Here is a 21,480-nt window from a genome sequence, read left to right on the forward strand (position 1 = left end):
AACTGCACTGGGTTTCAGGGTGGCTCTTGGAACAAATCATGGATCTAACCCCTCATCTGACACCATCCGCTCCGCTGCTGGGCTGTCTAGTCATTCGGCAGTGCGTTGCTCTTAAAATACTTTTAAGACCAAAACTCAGTSTCTCTGCTACTGTAATAATCCCATCAACATCAGCAGGAAACTACATGCATTAGAAACAAAACCAGGATTACCCCGTAGCTTAATTTTGCATGTTAAAGATGTAAAACTGAATTTTTTTTTTTCTTAAACACACTGCATTTTGTGGTGTTCCTGTTCCACAGCTGGGGCTGCGGGGCTGCAGCATTTCGAGGGTGTGCAGGCCTCCCTCCTCTGGGGGTATTAAATACTACCATCCCCCTCCTACATGGAGCTTGCTGCAGGCAATTAAACAACACGTGGGGGGTAGTGAGTCAAAGTGGTGTCAGTGGTGTTCCCCAGTCCCCTGCTCTTGCTCCCCATTGATACAGTGATAGCTGATACTGCGAGCATCCGTGTGTGTATGCACGCACGCGCATACACACACACACACACTCACGTATTTAGTCTTGTGCTCTCCTTTTAATTCGGGTCCTTGCACGTGACAAGCTCTTTTCTTCAACGCCGGAGCCGCATTTATTTAGCAGCGTGGGCAGGGCCTTGTCGGAAGAAGGTGGGTTTGTGCCCCAAAGCGGGGGAGAGAGGGGGAAGCTTCTCGTTTAGGGAGGGAACCGCGCTGCCCGCGGCGCAGCCTCCCGCCCGCCAGGGGGCGCGGCGGCGCCGGCCAGACGGGGGCGGGGTCCTGGCAGCAGCGGGGGGGCGGGGCCACCACCGCCCTTTTCCCGGGCTGCCGGCGGCCGCGCGGCCTCTTGGTGGCCGTTACCCGCCGCCGCCATGGCGACCCCCGGCGCGGAAGAGGACATGCTCGCCCGTTACCGCTCGCCGCTCGTGTCGCGCTACGCTAGCGCCGAGATGGCGTTCAACTTCAGCGAGAGGAAGAAGTTCGGCACCTGGCGCCGCCTCTGGCTCTACCTCGCTCAGGCTGAGAAGGTAACGGCCCCGGGGGAGGCCTCGGCGGCGCCGCGGGGGCCCGACCCTGCCTCCCTTCCCCGGCAGAAGGGCGAGGGTGCCTGGCCGGGGGGGGGGGTACGGGAGCTGAACGCGGCCCTCCGCAGGGTGCGGGGTTTGGTACTCGAGCTGTTCGCCGCCCTCACCCCTTGCTCGTTTCGCCTGTGTGATGCTTGCGGGACCGCCTCGCCACGGCCGTCTCTACGCTTTGATGCAACAACCAGCAGCGGTGCTTTCCTGAGGCATCCCAAATTCAAAAGGTTAATTCGAAAAGTTCAAAAATTGGAGGTGAAACAATGGTTTTGGTTTGTCCAGGTTAAGTGGAAGAAAACTAACCTTCAAACCTTAAAAAAAAAAAAAATGGGGGGGGGGATGAAGGCTCAGTTTTACACAATCTTTTGTACGTCACCCTTAATACACCTGTCATCCCCCAGCAAATCAGGTTTTCTTGTTCCATACCCTCCCTCTTGTACTTTTCCCTTCTTTGTGAAATTAGTTTTGTAAAAGCTTTGGTAAGCAACTTTTTGTGGGTGGTAGGGGGGTTTTACCTTCTGAGCAAACACGAATGTCCTTTCTCCAGCAGTGGGCTGTTTACTTTCCAGGAGGTGTGACTGATGTGAAATACTCTATGGTGCAATCAGTTTGCTGTTAATCTGTGCCACACGGACCACCCCAGTCATTCTGCAGCCAATGGTTTCTAGGTAGCCCAAATTTCAGAGATAAGTTTAATCCTGTCCTAAGCGAGCAGAACACTTGTTTGAGAAGTGCTTATCGCATTTCTGAGAGGTAGAGCTGACAGCGCAAAGGATTTGTATCAGTTCGGCCATTAGGAAGGGGAGACTGAGAGTATGTTCATATTTGCAAGCTGTTGTGTTAGTAGAGTCTATATAGCTAACGTTTTAAGAACATAGTTTAAGTTAAATCATTTTACTTTGAATTTTGCCTTAATTAAAGGTACGTACATGGCAACTATTGCTTCTTAGTTGAGACAGTCACATGTTAAGATGCACTAACTTAATTCCTTGTAATGTTGTTGGYATACCCTGAGAAGGAGAAGATTCATATCAACTTTTGACAGTGAAAACATTGTAATATGTTCCAGGAAGAAAAAACAAAACAAAAAAAAAAAAAACAAGCTGCCTTGCCCTCTGACAGGATAACTTTCAAAGATAATCGCTGTCCATTTTTTCTGTGCACAAACCTTCAGTTTCCATTTTCAAAGTGCTTGAATTGATAGGAAGAAATCTAAGCACTAGGTCTAGCTATTATTACCAGAAAGGCAGAGAAGCACCATGCTGGAGAACGAAGGAGCCATTCACARTGTCACTGATGTGTTACTTCTCTGTTTGAGGATTAAACTACTATGGTGGCCTCACCAAACATGATATATTAGAAACTGAGGATGCAAGTATACGGCTGTGTTAAATAGAAGCCTTCTACTAAAATATGAGGTACTGGGTATTGTCACCGTTGAGATGTTAGAGTGAACAGACTGCAAATCTCTTTTGTGTAGGAAATGTTGTATTAAGAATGCATGCATAAGGAGCTTGCATGCTCAAAGCATGGCAATTTACACACTAATTCCCTTGTCACATAATAATTCCAGGAGACAATCATCACCTTTTTCTGTTAGAGAACAAAGTATTTTACATGACGTGCCCAATAGGGAAAAGCAACTTGCTGAAAGAGCCAGTGTGAGATCTCTAGGTTTCCACTCCCAAGCCCTGGACTCAGGGTCCCCTGTGTACCTATCTCCTGACTCGTTTTCCCTCCCGTTTCCAGTGCCAAAGTTTGGTTACAGAACGTAGCAACAGGTCTTGCAGTTTCTTGAGCGCCACATTTGTAGTGGGAGGAGGGAGGCTACTATTTTTATATGGTGTCCTCGTTCCTGAGGAGTTAGTCTTCTGATGTCAGCTCTGGACTGAATGAGGAGAGCCAGCTATTTTCAGCACCTGTTAGCTCTGTCAGTGGTCAGTTTAAGAGATATGTATAATCACAAGCAGTTTCCTCAGGTTCCTTATGGAAGATGCACAGTAGTTCTCTTTGGGGGCATTGTAAAAAGTAGGTAGTGAGTGAACCATGGGCAATACTTACTCCATTACCTATTCTCACTATCTTTCAAGCCATTTATACGTTGCCTCTCTGATAAGCCTAGAAGCTTCTTTTGCAGTAAATCAGAATAATAGGAACTACAGATTTTCTGAAAGTTGCAGGGAAGAAAAAGAAGGGGCATGAAGGTTAGTGATGAATTTTAGGTGAAGGATGAGGGTCAGGTAAATGGTTTCAATATTGACCATACTTACAGGAGAAATTTAGGAGTAATCCACTTGGAATATGTGAAATGAGAACTGAAAAATTAGTACAGTGGAACCTGGATTAGACAGAAAATCTTTCCAGTTTGTATTTTGTTCCTTATAGCAGGTAATACCAGGAGTTTGACAGAGGAGACTCAGCAAAGCCTGTGATTGCTAAGAGATAGCTTCTTAAACTAATCTTCTCTCAACTCACAGTAGCTAGAGTTTGGATTAAGACCTGAAGTACATAAGTTTATACCCCTTCCAAAACTCTAGTTGTTTTTTTTTTAAACATTAATTCCTTTGTATTATGATATTTAATGCCTCATTCTTTTTTTCTTTTCTTTGAACATTGAGCTCTTGACCTAAATAATACCTTATTCAAAAGATAAATATGCATTTTATGGAGCTCTTCCTTCTGTTAGAATTGGCTTTGACATCCTGCAGCATCACTGAACGTTCTTTTGCTCTTATTTGTAGGAGCCTATAGTAGGTCCCGATTTATTTTTTTGTGCTATTTAAGTTTCAGTATTCTTCTGCAGTATGTTCTTTGTTAGAAGAGCAGGCCAGTGTTCTCATCCTGTTTGTGGGAGATGTCCCATATTATCCATCTGCTTTGCCCTGTCCATTAGGAGTGGGGGTGAATGAACAGTTGTAGCTGTTACAGCATTGCATCAAAGTATTGGGATGACCTCTGAGGAGTGACACCTTAAAAGCAAAAGCCAGAGAGTGCAGTGGGATCACTGCCCTGTAGTACTTTGAAGAAATCCTGTGGTCTCCCTCTAGTAGTTTTTCTACTTAGTTTTCTTAGGTATACAGGTTTGAAGGACATCTGGTTGCTTTCTCCCTGAGGTCCTGTCAGTATTGGTAAAAAGTCATAGGGAAGAGGCTTCGAGTAATGTTTGTGGATGCATGAAAACAGCATTTGCCTTGGCACTGCCCTAGTCGTACATGTATTTCTGTACATGTAAGGTTGACCAGTCATCCCTTTTCTTGGGAATTAATTCTCTCCTCTTTGTGCGGTTGTCAGTGACTACATGCCATGGTCAGCTTTTCAGAATGAATCATGGATGTGTGAACAAGGTAGGAGATTTTAATCCTGGCTCAAGATTGTATTGCCTGCTGAGTGGCCTGAGTTGCTGTTACAACTTTCAGGTAGTTACTATCTGTACCTGTACACCTTGAAGACAGCAATCTGGCACCAGGTACTTTTCCTCCTTCGTCTGAACAGTCATGATTATGTAACCACCCTTGAAATATGCCATTTTTAAGTTATGTGGGTACTAATTACCTGATGAGGTCCTTGAAGACCCATCTGCTTCCCTTGCTTACTTCTGCAGTTCCAGATTCCACATGTGCAAAACATTTTATTAGTTTTGATTTTATCTTTTGAAGTGCTTTATATCACTAAAGCTTCCTGATTGGTGAATTGCAATTACTAATGTGCAAGATGGTAGCATTTTAATTTAGAAAAGGCAGTAATGTCAAGTTCATTATGAGATTTTTATACTCCTGGTATCACGAAAAAAAACTTGCTCTTGACTTAGTTGACTTGTGCAAGTACAGAACCATGCAAGATTTATACCAGTGCATAATTCTGTAATTTGGTATCTTATTCTGCATTTAAGTTAGCTTGCTGAAAAAGCTTAGCAAGTATCTTTAAACTTGAACTAAGAGCATTTGTCTCCTACATCCACATCAAGCAACTAATTTCCCTAGCTTCCAGTTTTGGACTGAAATGAGGTATTTTAGGAGGACTTTTAAAAAGGTACAGACAACCTTTGATTTCTGTATGTTCCAAGCCCACTATTTATCCAAAGAGTTCTTCCCAACACAAGCTAGCTCATCATGTGGTAGCTGGATTGTCCTTTACCCAAAGGGTGAATTACATTAAAAGAAGCTGAAACTATATTATTTTTCCATGAGACTAATTTTTAGAGGTGTTGCAAGGATGTTATGTGATTGAGGAAAGTACGAAGCCCAAGAGAAACATCTAAGCATGAACACTATCCTATTGGAAAAGATTGGAGAGCTCTAGAATGAAAACTTTTGCTGTTACAACTCTTGACTGGGGCCTTGCTTGTGCCAAATTGCCATGCTTCCAAGATGTGTCATATGGGAGTAAATTATCTGAACAGCTACTGTCTCAATTTGGATTGTCTCTTAAAGACAAAGGGAAATAGGAAGTTCTTTCTCCTTGCAGTCACTTGGCCTTCCAATCACAGATGAGCAAATACAGGAAATGGAAGCAAATCTGGACAACATAGACTTCAAGATGGCAGCAGAGGAAGAGAAGAAGCTGCGTCATGATGTGATGGCCCATGTTCACACCTTTGCCCACTGCTGTCCAAAAGCTGCAGCCATCATTCACCTTGGAGCCACTTCCTGTTATGTAGGGGATAATACGGTAATATAATATTTTCAGTTTAATGCTTGCAGAGCTGGTTGAAACAAAGCCAGAGCTGCTCACTTGATAGCTTTGTATAAACTTTTCTATTTAAAATAATGCTCAGTAGATTTTTTCAAACATTTTTATTACTTTTGCTGTTGAAGTTAATTTCCCTTTATTCTAGCTACTCTGGGAAAGCAAGCCCCTTTTGCTTGCTTCCTTTTGATATGAAACAAGATTCACCAGCAAACTAACTGTTCCCTAAGCTCTGCTTGCATGTTATATATTCAAGGAGATAAGATATTCATGATCTTGAGAGTTAACAAATGCACACAAAATTTGGCTATGCCAATAGGACAAGAATTCACCAGCTTGCAAAATAAGGCCACCTCTGATATAAGTAGCTCATGAGCTTTCAATTGCTGCTTGGGATCTCTGCATTCATTCAGGATAAATCATTTCAGTAGCCAAGAGAATGGATAAGTTTGTTAAATAAAAAAATACCACCACCATTCTACAGAACTGTAAAGTGTTTGTGAATAACCTGTATAAAACTGAATACAAACTGAAGCCTAATTTCCTGTTGTATTGCTGTTTCTGTATGTCAGTCATTGCAACTTCTCATCCTCTTTTGTCCTGCAAGGAGCTGCTGTGTGATTATTTTTACCCTACTCCCTTACAAACATGTTTGGCTTTTAGGTAATATCTACCTTTCTTGTGACACTTGGGACCTAGCTGTACTTGAGTCTCAACAGAACAAGTTAAGAGAACTGCTACCTGAGAGTCTACTTACTRTCCTGCTACCTTGAGCATACAGTGCTGGTATTTTCCACCTGGGATGAATGATTTAGTCTCCTGTTCCATGGACATCAGGAGTATCTCAAAACAATAATTTGTTTTGCCCAGTAGTGGAAATGGGTCTTCTACTATCCAATATGATTTTTTTGTGGTTAGTACAGAAGGGACAATGATGGATCCAGCATTTTTGTCATAAGAAGTTCCCTGCCGTATTCTGATTCAAGAAGGGAAACAGAGGCTTCCTTATAAGAGACTTCAGAGCAGGCAGAGCGTTTTAATTATGTGTCCTCTCTATGTTAATAGAGAAGCCATTGTGTCTTGTCCTTCAGATTGAATGAGTGGTGTTGGAGGTGGCCCAAATTTTCTTTCTTCTTCCAGGATTTGATTGTCCTCCGTGATGGGTTTAACCTGCTGCTACCCAAGGTGAGAAGGAGGTTGTGCAGTATTTCAGAAGTGGGCAGCACTGATGGCACGTTAATGGACTGTGTTTAACCTGGATTTTCCTAGGCCCTGCTGGGGAGCTAGGAGGAGCTGCCTGCCTGGGTTATTCTCAAGCAAGTGAACAGTTGTCTTCTCCCCAAGGCATCCTTTTCTTTTTCAAGTCTTTCCCCAAAGCTTTTTTGCTCACCAAGGGAATTATAAGCAACACTTTGCTATTTACTAGCCATTTATCTGTGCCATAGGTACCAGTTTCAGAAAACTGTATTGTTTTCAGGACCAGCTTAGGCATCCCCATACTGTATTTCTAGGAGTGCATAGGCATTCATGAAGCTATATAATACAATTTTCTGAAGTCAAATGTCAGATTGGGGGAGTGTAGTGCAGTATTGCCTAGCTCACCTGAATGTCTTGGCACCCTACTGCCCTGAATTGTAAATGTGTCGATGTTATACCCCAGGCAACTTTATTTCTGATCAGTTCCAGGAAAAAAAGAAAAGGCTTAGGGATAAACCAGCTGCAGGATTGGGTTGGGAATGAGGACTGGGCTGGACTGGGCTAGCCTGAGATGAAGTTCAGCTACTGTATCATTTCCTACTTGAGTTTTGTAGAAAGCAAAAAATTACGTGCATGCCCTCAAAAAATGCAGTGTACCATGTTCTACACTTAGAGGGAGATATTCAAGCATTAAGCACTTGTTTTCCTCCCCCTTTTCTGACAGCATCATTTGTGCTTAAGCATGCCAGCTTCTGCTTTTCCACCCACCCTCATTCTGCCTCTTTTCTATCCTCTCTGCATCCACCAGCTCGCCAGGGTGATCAGCCGGCTGGCCAACTTTGCTGAGAAGTATGCTGACCTGCCTACTTTGGGCTTCACTCACTACCAGTAAGTAGTCAGAAGCTTTTGCTTACATTTTGTTGACTGTGCTTTGGATAAATTGACTGGGTACTGCTCTTTCTTTCTCTCTTCTTTTTCCCATTTATGATCAGTGGCAGCTGGTACTTCTGCACATCATTAAGTCGTTGTGTGAAGTTCAGAAAAGGGGCATGTGCCTAACTCCAGTCTTATCTCAGGAAATTGAACTGTTGCTGTGAATAGCTGTCAGCAGTTGTTTTAATACAGTTTCATAAGGAACAACTTACTTGCTAACACAGATGTGTAAATTCTGGGCTGTTTCGGAAGACATGATTGGGAATTGCAGTAAGCCTATCTTCCGGTCACATTTTTGTAATGCTTGTTTTTCTGTCAGTTAAGTCAGCTTCAACTGCAGCTTAGAAAAACTTGATACTGGCAGGAAAAAACACCTACTCAATCTGTCAATGCAGCTGAAGCTTTCTTCTGAAGCAATGGTTTCAAGAGTTTTCATATATCCATAAATGGATCCCTGGGAAGAATCAGGAAGAATTTCCCCTGTTTGGGGACAACAGTTTTCTGTCTCTTAGGAAACTACACATTTTTTGTGTAGCACAGCTGGCATTGACTGTTTTCAGGCAGACTGCTTTGTCAAGGAACAGCAAGATCTGGATAGGCCTGTTGCTGGGGGAGGTAGGTTAATCTGCTGTTTCAAGGAAGATAGTTGTTTGCTTTTAGAGGCTTTAAACTTTGAGGTAAGCCTGGATTTCCCACTCCTGGTGATGCAGAACATTAGGGCCAGGGCAGTTAAGCACAGATCATGTCAAACTGGATGTTTTACACTTTAGAATGACTCCTGAAGGAGAGAGGGAGCATCAGGTCAGGTCCGGTCCCTGACTGATGATTGAGCTGGCATGGAATATACAGCAACATCAGCTCCAGTCCTATGTCTCTCTTCATCCACAGGTTGTCAGAGGAGTATTCTCTAGGCTCAGTTTTACCTTGACTTTTGGAAGGAGTGCAAAGGAATATTCAAGAAGTGTAGTATTTTTGAAATAGTGTAGCAGTTTTCTTTAGAGTTCATTCTGAAGAATTTGAAATAGTTTAACTTCCAGGCTCATTGTAAGGTCACCATTTTCTCTGCAAAACATTTGCAGTGTGGTTGAAGTTGCAGATATGCATTTCAAGGTGGAAGTCTTACAAAAAATACTGGATAACAAGATTGTTAATTATCACACTTTTGCCCAGAGGCTGAGAAATACATTTTGTAAACAAGGAATAGTCCCTTAGAAGAGCAGTAATCGTTTAAAATCACAATGTGTACATGAATATTTCTGGTTTGAGAAATTCACGTCAGAACTCAGTGAGCTTTACGTTAGCCTGTATGTCCTCTGTCCTTGAATATCAGAATTAGGAGAGCAGGTCTGATATCTTTGCTGTTTCTACCAACCCTCGGGTTTCTGTTGTTTGAGTTTGGTGCCGGTGAGGCGGCGGCACCTGCGGCCGTCGCGGCCGCGGTCCAGCAGGGGGCGCCCTCGGGCCTCAAATAAACCGCGGCTCCTGGGGCCTGAGGCGTGGGGGAAATGTGCGGGACAGAGGGAGATGACGGTTTCCAACAATTCAGTAACTTTTAAAAATAGATCCGATTTTTGGATCAGAGTAATTGTGACTGAAGAGCAGAAATATGGAGACTGGGGAGCAGATCTGTTAAGTCACATTACGTGCACTGACTGAGGCTTTTCCATTTGGCAGAATTCTGGAAAAACACAGTATAACCAGTTTTAGATGCTCTGAGTAATGGGCCTCCAGTCACTTTTTTTTTTAAGAAACTCTAAAAAGCCCAGTATTTAAACAGATGCCTTCAGATATCTATTCTCACTTATTTCTTCCACACATAAACGGAATGGAATTTAATCCCCTTTCTAACATGCACAGAAACTAGAATTACTATTTTCTCTCAGTGTAGCTACATCTAATTCCTGAAAAGAATGATCATATCTTCTAGTATCATTTATTGGAGTTATATATGTGCTGTTACATCTTCTTACTTAAGCCAGGTCTTTTTAATTTCTGCTCTGAGGAGTCTGAGAGAGACAGACCTGCAAGCAAGCTTCAAGAGTAGACTCAGCAGCTAAGAGTAGTCCTTGTGGAGTTGCTGTGCAGATTGTCCATGAGTCGCATTCTGTTCTTGGTTGTTTTTAGACCTGCACAGCTCACCACTGTGGGAAAACGCTGCTGCTTGTGGATTCAGGACTTGTGCATGGATTTGCAGAAACTGGAGCAGGCTCGGGATGACCTGCGCTTTCGGGGTGTAAAAGGCACCACTGGCACTCAAGCCAGTTTCTTGCAGCTCTTTGAGGGAGACCATAGCAAAGTAAGTCAGCCCAACCAAGGGAGTGGACTTCTAGTCTCTCCAGTTCTCCCCCCAGCATGCTGTTGTGGTTAGGGGAATATGGAGATTCTGGCATCAAATTAGCAAGGGCACTGTGATCCCTTGGGGACCCAAACTGTGTGAAAGCAAACAGAATTTGGGGGAGGGGATACTTTCAGGCAAGTATGAGGTTTGTTGGCAGTTAACTGAGAAGAGCAGAGGATCCTTTTTGCTGTTGCTGCCTGTCTTCAGTCATTGCATTTTGAGGTCCCATTTGTTTTGTTTTCTTTCCCCCTGAGGTGGAAGAGCTGGACAGATTAGTGACTGCAAAGGCAGGATTTAAACGGTATGTAACAAGCATGCTTAGTAACCTAAATTTGGTGTTAACAAAGTTTGACTCCTGCTGTCCATCTTGGCCCAGATTCTGCTAACTGCTGAATTGACACCTGTGCTGCTGTTCATTTTATCCTCTTGCAATCTTCCATTCCCAATTGCAGTTTTTTGCAGGACACTCCACTTCCTAAATAGGCCACTTCTACTTGTCTCCCTATCAAAGCGCAGCTGTCCATTTTTCCTCTGCTGCTCTCTTTTCACATGCATGCTGCCTCCAGAAATCAACAGCCTGAATCCAAAGATGTTCCCATCGAGGAAGAATGACAATCTTATCTACTTAAACAGGCATTGTCACTCCTTTCTCAAAGTCTTGCAGTATAGTTGCACGTGCCCAGAGCACTTAATTTATTCTGTGCTTATTTCTAGGGCTTATATAGTCACGGGGCAAACCTATAGTCGCAAGGTGGATATTGAAGTCCTGTCTGTGCTGGCCAGTCTGGGGGCATCTATACACAAGGTGAGCACCATAGTTATATATAGGAGGGAGAAGGGGAGGCATTATGGATCTTGAAGGGAAGGAGCTCATTGTGCAGAATGGTTTCCTCAAAAAACATTAATTGGTGTTTGTTGTTCAGCTGTTCTCTTTGTGATCATGTAAATTCATCGCTAGGTGCGTTCCTACATAGTTACATCGTAGCTACAAGGTCTTAAGACCAGTGGCAGATAAAACAAGTTTACTGAGCAGATGCTAAGATGGGTTAACAAATCCCACACCAGATATTAGTCTAATCTGTGCTAAAATTGATCCAATTAGAGTAAATGTCTTTCCTAGTGGTGTATGAGTTTTTAAAATTCACCATTTGCTTCTAGCTAATTGCTTCTCTGATAATGGTGTTATTCTCTCTGTCCTTGTGGATTCTTTTCATTGATTTATCTCCATTCCCTCCCTCCCCCYTCTTGGGCTAAGTGATCTGTGGTATTTTCTTCTGTCTTAGTTTTGTAGGCTGCCTGGTTCAGTGAACACACATTATCTGTGTTTGTAAATCACTGTGTAATTTTGTTATGCTTTTTCAGTGTTCCCTCCTGGTATCTCTTCCATTCCCTGCAAACATCTGCCCTCTTAGAGTCCTGTTGTATTCTAATATGGTGGGCATCCTTTTTTCCTTATGCTCTCTTTACGTGGGATTTTTAGGCCTAAATTAAGAGAATTTTTAGGCCTAAATTAAGAGTTTCAGTATAATATTCTCTTTTAGAAAATCTGGCCCCTTTTCTTCTACATTGTAAAGCTATGCCAGAAAGCATGATTGCAGTGTCAATTTTTTTGTCAAATTTTTCACTGTCTCCCCAATTTACTTCTTGGACACAGAGGCAAGCAAGTCTTCAAGCACGCTGACAGGAATTCATACTGGCATGTGTTAGTTTGGTTCTGTGTATTAATTTCTTGCTTTTCTTCCTAGATTTGTACTGATATTCGTCTTCTGGCCAACCTGAAGGAAATAGAGGAGCCTTTTGAGAAAGAGCAGATTGGTAAGGGATGGCATTTCTGGCACCAGCGTATGCACTTTTCCACTTATGTTGGTGCAGCCTTTTGAGCAAACTTAGAAATGTCACTGACAGAAATTGCTTTAAGTACACTAGGGTTTGAAGTTACTAATATTTTGAATCCTTTAAAAACAAAAAAAAGTACTCAAAGATTTCTAGGTATATAATAGGTAATTAAAATCAGACTTCTGTTCTTGCACTTCCTGGATTTTGGGAAAGAGCAGAAGCAGTCAGTACTTCGATCCCATTTGCTACAGAAGGGGGCCTGGGTCTAAGCAGAACTTAGTGTTTTCCACTCTTACTGAAGCTAACTGGAGCTGTAGGTTTTCAGCTTGACTCAGCATTTTATCTTCATAAACAGACAAATTTGGAATAATAAAATTAGACTGGACCCTTGCTAGAAAAATATCGATGACATGATTCTGATGTGGGTAGAAGGGAAAGAGAAGGTTTTGGATCTGGCTAGAGGAAGTCTCAGGTGCCCTAAATAGCTGCATAGGATTGAGTCAGCAACTTAATCCTTAGCCATATCTGTTACTTCAACCATTCTGCATTTTATGATCAGTTTTGATCTCCATTCACCAGAGCAAAAGGCAGCCAGTATAAGCATCTGACTTTCAAGGGCAGTGTTACTGAGCAGACAGGGTCTCAAACACTGCTGAAGTTGCCATGGGTAGTCTAGAGAGGTGCTGCTAAATACTGCAGACTAAAAATGAAGTCCACTTGTTCTTTTCATGTGGCAGTATTTTATCTGCTTTGCAGAACTGCAGAATGTGTTCAAACTCTTTTTCTCCCCACAGTTGGATGGTCTAATCTGAAGGAGAAGGGTGATGGTATATCATTGTCATTATTCCGTTTTGTCCTTAAAAAAACATCATGTGTTGAGGCTCTAGACAAAAATATGATTCTTGACATAGTTTTCTTCTTGGGGGAAGGGCTTTCATCTTTTTTCCTGAATGCACTTCTTCTATTGCCATTTTCATCACCCTCTCTTCTTACGCAGGTTCAAGCGCTATGCCATACAAGAGAAACCCAATGCGTTCAGAGCGGTGCTGCAGCCTGGCTAGGCACCTGATGACTCTGGTCCTGGATCCTCTCCAAACGGCCTCTGTGCAGTGGTTTGAGCGAACATTGGATGACAGTGCCAACAGGTTTGTTTAAATCATGCAGTGGTTTTAGTTCTTGTGCAAAACGGTGCTTTGATATATTTAGAAAATACTATTTTTAAACTAAAACCATAGTTCTTGAACTTCAAGCTGACAGTTAACCACCTTGGTGAAAAGCAGTGTCAATAGAGACTAGAGACTGTAAACTGATTTCCTCTCTCTTTAAGATCAGATAAAAACTGTTAGTTTTTATACCATCAAGATCTTCTAGAAAGTAAACCAGCAGAAAGAGAGAGTGATGCAGAAGCCATGGGTAATAAACTGCCTTTTAGTCTTTTCCTGTCTCAACAGCACAATGCTACAGGATATCAGTTCTCACATTTCTCAAATTAGTTTTCCTTCCTGTCTGTTCTGAACCTGGATCTTGTTGGTCCTCCTCACATATTACAGAATAGTTCAGCATTTTATGTACAGTCCCTTCATCCTCCAGTTAGTCTGAAGAAACTTATTTCCATCTCTTTCTAAAATGTTGTTCCTTATTAGAAGTTGTTCAGACCCTAAAGAAAGAGCACAAACCATTATTACTGTAAGTGAAGTTTCATGAGAACCTATGCATGTCTTTTAGATACTACTGAGCAAACCTTGCATTGTTCTGTATTTCTTCGTTATGACTATTTTGAGATGAGCAGTACTTATCTATAATTATTATAAAGTAAATGACAGCAATTAATTTCATTGCTTTCATCTTTGAGTTAGTATTAAATTTGCACAGAGCTTATATTTACCTTTGAAATGTTTTATTATTGAAGTAGTCTTCTGTTACAGAATTTGGTCTCCAAGAATCTTAGAAACCTCAAGATTTCTAAGATGCAGGGCCTGAGGAGCAGTGAATAATAGCAGTTTTGGCTGTAGTCTGGTATTCAGATTACTAATTAGAATGTTATTTCAAAGATGTCTTTGCAAACAAAATTTCTGCATAAAATTTCATGAAAGAATAGAAGATCTTTTCCCCAAAATGGCTTGACTCCACAGCTGCAAATGCTACTTGTTTTCTTAAGAAAAGAGCTGCATGGACAGCAGAAGACAATGCAAAATTTAAGCAATTGGATACTGGATGATCTAGTAGGTTTATTTCCCATAGCTRTCAAGTGTTAAGATACGTACTGGAATGTTCAAATTTTATTTCCACCTAACCGAATAGAAAAGTTCATCTGTCCACCTCATAATCCAATTATGAAATTCTGTGCCTTGGATTTTTCTTGTCAAAGCTAAAGTGTTTTGAAAGGAGAGCAAGTAGGGAAAAAGCAAGCATATAACCTACAAAATAGCAGATAGAGTCCTTCTGAAGACAGTGTGATAGAATTTGGTGCCTTAACTGTAGCACAAGATTCGAACGCTAGTATATTTTAAAATATCCACAGTTTAGAACTGGTGAAGTACTGCTGTCACAGGTGGGTGTTGCTGTAATTGCTGCACAGTGACCCAGAGCCTTTTGACTGTTGCAGCTCGGTCCTACTACTGCTGTCCTTTCCCTCCTTTCTGCTTTGTCAGGAACCTCCTCAGTGACCAGGAGCTGGTCTCTTGGAGGGAGGTGGCAGTCTGCTAGTGACAGAGTGGTCTCTCTTGAGGAAACCAACAAACACGTGGATCACTTTGGAAGCTCCCCACTGAGCACAGCCAGGCACAGCATGAGCATGCAGCAAGCCCTATTTCTGCAGGGTAGGATCAGTAGCCAGGGCAACGTGGAGCATGGGGGGGAAGAGATTTGCATATGTTTGCTAGTTCTGTAAGTTGCTGCCCTCTTTCCTAGCTGTGTAATCATAGAAATCTCCAACATAATTCATTGTGTGCCTTTACCCTTTCTCTTCCTGTCTTCCCCTCTCTCTACTGACAGAAGGAACAAACACCCCCTCCCTTCTCCCCAGCTCAAGAACTACTGCTATAAGGTGTCCCTTAGCTTTCCTGGTTGTGACCTTTACACAGCAAGAAGGACCTATAGGGAACAGCTTCAGGTTTAGGGCCACAGTAATGCTATCTAGAGACATCTACAGAAACTTAAGAGCTGGATCTGAGGTAGACTGGATCGTGGCCTTTTATTACTAACTGGGGCCCTGGGTATGTGTGTTTCATAGGCGCGTGTGTCTGGCTGAGGCTTTCCTCACAGCTGACATCATTCTGAGTACACTGCAGAATATCTCCGAGGGACTTGTGGTATATCCAAAGGTAAAGCAGGAGATAACCTGTGCAGTGTTGCATCCTTGTTAATGCTGCAACTATGCCAAAATATGTGAAAATCCTCCCACTCAGAGGATTACATTTTTGTCTACTAGCTCAAAGGGTTTCTGAATTCTGCTCTCCATTCTCACTGTATGCAGTACAGAAATTAAACGGAATTTGTTGAAGCCAAAAGATAGTAAATTCAGAACTTCTCAAAGGGACGTTTTTTCTCTGAACTGCACAAGGGATCTGTAGAACTTACTGCCAAAGTGTACTGTCAAGGCAGATCTCTTGCAGTCCTGTAACTTACCTATACTTAAAGAAAAAAAAAAAAGTACATCTTTTCTGCAGTAACGTTCCTCGTGGGATACAGCTTCTAAGTATCATCAGCTTCAATTCTAGATTTCCAGAGCCAAGTTCAAAAAGAGAAATTATCTTTGCATCATTGAACAGTCTCTAGGATTGAAGGGGAAAGGAAAACTTCACCAAGAGTCTCAGCTTCACCAGTTTTCTGGTTTGTTTGTTTGGGTTTTTTTCAGGTGATTGAGAGGAGGATCCGGCAGGAGCTGCCGTTCATGGCCACAGAGAACATAATCATGGCAATGGTGAAAGCAGGGGGCAATCGTCAGGTACAAAGACAGCTGAGAATACCTGTATTCACTGCCTAGCATTTCACTCTTGAGAAACAAAAGCTATCTGGGCTCTTCTCCTGACTATCCCACCTTTCTGTTCCCAACCTGCTCTCACAGAGTTATTAGTATTACACTGGTGCTGCAAAGCTAGACTGCTCTCTGAGGAGAGAGCAGTTGTGGAGATCCTTATTTACTGTTAGGAACACTGTGTGTGTTGGAGCTAATCTGTCTGGCTATGCTGGAGACAGAGACCTATTTTTATTACAGTAGATACCAGTAAGCTTTTTTTTTTTTTTTGGTAATTGTTTGAAGGAACTTGGAACACAGGCTGGACTTCTTTAAATGGAACTTGCTGGTATTTGGATATCTTATAAATTTAAAGAATGAATTGGTGCTGTTAATGACAAAGCAAGTAAGACCGTTCTGAACCATCCATTCTTGTGTTACGTTTCTCTAATTCGGTATAGTGCTTTGTTATTACTAACTTGGTTTATAGGCCTTCAGTCAGTTTTCTGTGTCCAAACCAATTGAAATTAAMTGTTTTTCTTAGCAAATAAATCCAGACACAATTAGATTTAGTGCTTTATCCATTAATTTCACAAATCAAATTTTCATCTTAATAAACCAGCTTATTTTCACTTACCTTTTAGATAGTAATTTTTCCTTCTGTGACTGTTTCCACATTAGGGACAGAAGTTAAACTTGCAGTACAGTAACAGTGGATGAGTTTGCTGGAAGCCTTGGGTGGGATATGTGGTTCTAGTTGTCGCAAACACTTCTGACAACTCACCTATGATATTAGTCAAGAAACACTGTTTCTTTTCTGGGTCTCTCTGATGTTCATCACTGGATCAGTCAGTAGGCTTCCTAACTAAACATATTAAGATTCACATCATGTGGATAAGTTTCCATATCTTTTCAGCTGGTTCTCTTTCTGAAGTATCCCTTAATTTTCGAAACAGTCCCCTTTCTCTATTTTGATTCAATTGAAGAGCTAATATTATTTGTTTGTTATTGGCCTACCTTCATTCTGATACTCTTCAATTATAATTCTACACAGTTATAAAACCTATTCTTGTTCCTATTAATATGTTCTGTTATTGTGTGCTGGGAACACAGATACAGCACCTTTTCTAAAGACAAATCTGAGGTTTCCCACCTCGTGGCAGAGAAGGGGAGCTCCTTGCCCTTTCCCACTGCTGAACATCCAAAAGACTGATCTCTTCTTCTGGGGCAGAGAACTGGGCAGGTCAGTGCTGGAGCAAGATGTCCTTTAGATGGAGGAAACAGGGAACAGTAGATCATTTTACCCTGAACTGAAGATTAATCGGGGATAATACGTTTGAGGAGGAGATCCTGACATGGCTATAATTGTGACCACATGGCTGTAGTTTAGGGCCAGCATGGTAGCCTAATCTGATTTTGGAGATGGTTCCTGACTCTGCAGAAAGTCAAATGAGTAGGAAATCTTTTAGGGAAATTATTATAAGGTTTTCACAGTGCTGGTTTCTTGTGAGGATTCCTTGAGAGAGGATGTCTCAGGCCCTCAGGTTTTTGTGCTTTTTTTTTCTTTCCATCCATCTTTATGTAAGCTGTGGTTTACATAGTCTCATTGCTCATTAAGTTGAATAGGTTTTTTTCTTTTTTCTTTTCCAAGCTTGTGCCTGTTTTGCACTGTTATGCTTCAAAGATGTTCCATACAGGGGATGACTAGTGGCGAATAAGTAATTCTTTTACTACAGTTCATAGAATATTTTGGGAACAGTTATTATAGTCTGTCTTTGGAAAAATCATGTAAGCACGGGATAGAACAACTAAAAAAATCCCATAGTGAATCCCAAGAGTATTTAGAGGTTTGAAGAAGTGGAAAGGATTCTACTGTCTTAGTGTTTGGTATAATTGAACAGGGAATGTATTTGTCATTCAGACCTTTAAACTTAAAGGGCAGATGTAGAAGGATGAAGAAAATCTTGTTTTAATATAGTGATATATGACACTGCAGTCCAGGCTGTGTTCCATTTGTATGCTGTCCAGTGCAGTAGGCTTTGATGTTTTCTCCCTCTGACACAAGTTAGCAGGCTGGACATATGCTGTCAGTAACAATGGAATGACTTTTTTCTTTTCTTCTCCCCTCGTCTTTTCTCTGCCCTGCCAGGATTGCCATGAGAAGATTCGTGTTCTTTCCCAGCAAGCAGCTGCTGTTGTGAAACAGGAAGGGGGTGATAATGACCTCATTACCCGTGTCCATGCTGATCCCTACTTCAGCCCCATCCATGGACATCTTGAAAGCCTTTTGGATCCCTCCTCCTTCACTGGACGTGCTCCTCAGCAGGTGAAGTAGTGGAAAGAGGCTAAAAGTGTTACGGGTTGTTATGCAGTGAACTGTCTAATCCTACATCTCCTTGCATGCCAGAGAACATGCATATTTTGTATCTGCCCATACTACCAAGGTGGACACCTTTCTCTTTTCCATTCTCCTTGACTTCCTTGTCTTTCTACTCTGTGGCCTTTGCACTTTTGACCCTGGACATGTTTGACTGCTAGAGGCCTCTATGAGATAGTCTTCAATGAGGCAAGCAAGGTCTGAATGAGGTGGAGAAGGGAATCCTTTCTTTTGCTAATTTTCTCTTTTCCCCTTTTCTTGAACAGGTGGCAAAGTTCCTGAAGGAGGAGGTTCGACCAGCGCTAATGCCATACCAAAGCAAGATGGGTGGGAAAATTGAGCTGGCACTTTAGGCTCATTCTACAAAGGTGTTTGGGTACAGGATGATAATAAAAGCTTTATTGAATGAGGTCTGTTTACTGTGTCATGTTATGTTAGTTGTCTATAGTTCATTTCCTTTTTAACCCCCAGAGCTATAGCCACCTTGATTCCAAATGGGCTTTTCATTCCCTGTCTGCTGTTTAATCAAGCCTCCATGTTTTGTGTGCCGAGTTACTGAGAGACATTTGATTGTGACAAGGTACCTTTATCACGGTACCTTTCATTGGCCCCTTACAGAGCACTGCCAGCTGTTTAAAAGAGCAATGCYAGGTGCTGCCTGGCATTCATATATGACTTGTTGAAGAGCATGGGCTATGGGAACTGAGTCCATTCCTGTTGCCATCTTACTCATCTGTTCTTAAACTTTCTCCACAGATGACTCAAAAGATGATAAAAGGCTGTCCTGGCTTTCAGAGTACTGTGATTTAGGGAGCAAATAGGTCCAAAATATTAGGAATAATGAAGTGGAGAGGCCATGGGACTTAGTGGCTGCATCAAAATGGTGGTCCTCAAGGCTTTATAATGCTCCTTGGCTGTTTTAATACTGTACCTGTGGCTCTGTAGCTTTTGGCAATCATATTTACATATGTAATTTAGGAACCAGCTGTTGCAATTTACTTTTCCAGGTCCTTGGCTGTAGGTGCTTGGTAATGAATGGCAGGTGGACTCTGGCATGTGCAAATCATTCTCTACAGTAAATAAGTTTTGTCTGATAAGGAAAGAGAAAATGAAAGATGGGGGTATTTGTTGGATGCTAGAGAAATTCAAGAAATTCAATTGTTTCTGGCCCTGAATGTTCTTCTATTTATGTCTGTGCTTTACTGGACATTCAGTTCTGGACCAAACTCCTCTGCTTTTGACTTAAACTGGAAAGACTCCCTTACCACTTCTTCCAGTGTCGTTATTGTACAGCCCATTTCTTTTTACTTCAGTGCAATAAAAAGCTCTGTCCTACCTCTGTTATTTATTCAGACTCTCAGAGATGATATGATCAGAATTACTTGATTTTTTTTTTTTTTTGAAGTGTGATTGCTGGAAGAGAATTAACAAAAGCAGAACTAATTGAAAGAAACTACCTGCTGTCCTTGAGGCCATCATTGTTTAAAGATGATTTCAAAATACAATATCATGTTTTAATGGGACTAGCCTATATTAAGTACTCAAAGAAGTGGGAAGCTTCAGGCCATGAATGCCCCTCACCTCGACTACTCTGTCTACCTTGCCTCTGGACTGTGGCATTCAAAATGTCTCAAACATTTGTGAGTTTGATGGTGTTTAAAATATTTTGCCTGCTTGCCCTATTAAAATTTAATTAGCCATCTGTTTGAAAAGGATAGCTTTAACTGCACACTGGTAATTTTCAGACTGTTGCTCAAATGGATAACCAAGAGAGAAAACAGAGACTTAGAAGTCCTTCTCTTTTTTGGTTTGGTCCTCTTTCCTTCCTCTGGGGAGGGGAGAAAAAGCCCTGTGCAGAGAAAAGGAACAGATGACATATCTTTTCTCATCATCATCTGAAAATGCTTTGTGCTGGATAGAGGCTGCCAGCTGTGAGGCATTGGATTTGTTTTCGTGGAAAGTTTATTAAAAAAAAAAAGTGACATATGGAAAATGTCACCTTCGTAGGAAATTGCAGCATGATACGTATATGCTTCTGAAGGCCTCACCAAGGTTCTCCCCTCTTACAAAGAGCTTGATTTGAGAACGCACTTTCTTTTTTCCAATACAATTGGTGGAGGCATATGCCTGTAYGGTGTTTGCCGGAGACGTAGTTCCCACCTTCCTCTGATTGCTGAAGTTGGCCCAAATAAAGTGCTTCATAAGCAGATCTTTTAATAATTTGAAAGGCTAGATCACTCTTCCAATTTATTCTGGTATGTATCCCTTTAGCCCATATCCTTGATAGATGTGACACATAAAGCAGCAGTTTGTTCCCTGTTCAGAATTAAAATTAATCTAGTGCCAAATGATGGAAAAGTACTAAATGGCTCCTGCCGTGTCTTACCAAGCACAGATTCATTTTCCGGCAACTGGTGGCTTATCCAGTCTAATTACATCTTGAGCAATGGACTTCCGCTGCCTCCTTTGAAGCTGTTACGCAGGCTAATAGCAAGCTGCTGGAGTGTTTGGTCAGATGGCCTGAATTTCAATTCTCGTCACTTCATGCCATCTTTTCCAGTTAAAGGAACTGGAGGATCTGTCAGTATTGGTAAATGCGCGTCATCATCAGTGAGAGAAACTTCTACTTGGTCTCTGTGTTTTCTAAAAAAAATCAATGGAAAGCATGTATATATGTGTATACATGCAAATATATAGTCTATAAGGGTGTGTGTGTATAAAAGCCCTAAACAAACCTTGTTATTCTGGCCAGCTCCCCATTCCAAACTATGCAAACACCTCTTTCCAGTGCAGACTGAATTGGGTGGGGGGAAGGAAGCGAGGCTAGAGCGAAAAGGATTTTTCCAGTGCAAAAGCACCAGCTAATGCCCAAAGTGTAGGTAACATCTTTTGGATGAAAGCTTTTTATTTGAGGCGGAGGAGAAGATGCTGTGCCGTGCCCTCTATCTCCTCCTACTTTTTACAGACATCTGAGTGGAATGGGTACCCAGAACTTTCCGAAGTTTGTTTGGAGGAGGCTGGGTGGGAGACACGGTGCCGCCCCGGCTGCGGGAGGCGGCG

General features: G+C 42.0%; 2 protein-coding genes across 6 annotated transcripts in view; both read left to right on the plus strand.

Annotated features, from left to right (window-relative positions):
* The window catches only part of ADSL (adenylosuccinate lyase), a 33,079-nt gene extending 14,249 nt beyond the window's left edge, over positions 1 to 18,830 (plus strand). Inside the window, exons 1-13 of one of the 5 annotated variants that reach the window (XM_026065076.1) lie at positions 820 to 1,047; positions 5,563 to 5,766; positions 6,925 to 6,969; positions 7,790 to 7,869; positions 10,039 to 10,210; positions 10,507 to 10,553; positions 10,967 to 11,057; positions 11,998 to 12,067; positions 13,086 to 13,233; positions 15,321 to 15,411; positions 15,945 to 16,034; positions 18,193 to 18,369; positions 18,687 to 18,826. In XM_026065076.1, the coding sequence (XP_025920861.1) occupies positions 892 to 1,047; positions 5,563 to 5,766; positions 6,925 to 6,969; positions 7,790 to 7,869; positions 10,039 to 10,210; positions 10,507 to 10,553; positions 10,967 to 11,057; positions 11,998 to 12,067; positions 13,086 to 13,233; positions 15,321 to 15,411; positions 15,945 to 16,034; positions 18,193 to 18,369; positions 18,687 to 18,773 (1,458 nt within the window). In that variant the 5' untranslated portion in view covers positions 820 to 891 and the 3' untranslated portion in view covers positions 18,774 to 18,826. Of the gene's footprint in view, positions 1 to 819; positions 1,048 to 1,216; positions 1,326 to 4,540; positions 4,565 to 5,562; positions 5,767 to 6,924; positions 6,970 to 7,789; positions 7,870 to 10,038; positions 10,211 to 10,506; positions 10,554 to 10,966; positions 11,058 to 11,997; positions 12,068 to 13,085; positions 13,234 to 15,320; positions 15,412 to 15,944; positions 16,035 to 18,192; positions 18,370 to 18,686 lie in introns of those variants that run through there. The other 4 variants (XM_026065078.1, XM_026065079.1, XM_026065077.1 and 1 more) reach the window with 4 other exon arrangements.
* Positions 18,831 to 20,943: 2,113 nt separating this feature from the next.
* SGSM3 (small G protein signaling modulator 3) overlaps positions 20,944 to 21,480 on the plus strand; it is a 29,568-nt gene continuing 29,031 nt past the window's right edge. Inside the window, exon 1 of the mRNA XM_026065061.1 lies at positions 20,944 to 21,010. The gene's annotated coding sequence lies outside the window, so the exon portion shown is untranslated. The remainder of the gene's footprint in view (positions 21,011 to 21,480) is intronic.

Source organism: Apteryx rowi, unplaced genomic scaffold (genome assembly GCF_003343035.1).
Source record: "Apteryx rowi isolate R43461 unplaced genomic scaffold, aptRow1 scaffold_223, whole genome shotgun sequence".
In the NCBI taxonomy this organism is placed as follows: domain Eukaryota; kingdom Metazoa; phylum Chordata; class Aves; order Apterygiformes; family Apterygidae; genus Apteryx; species Apteryx rowi.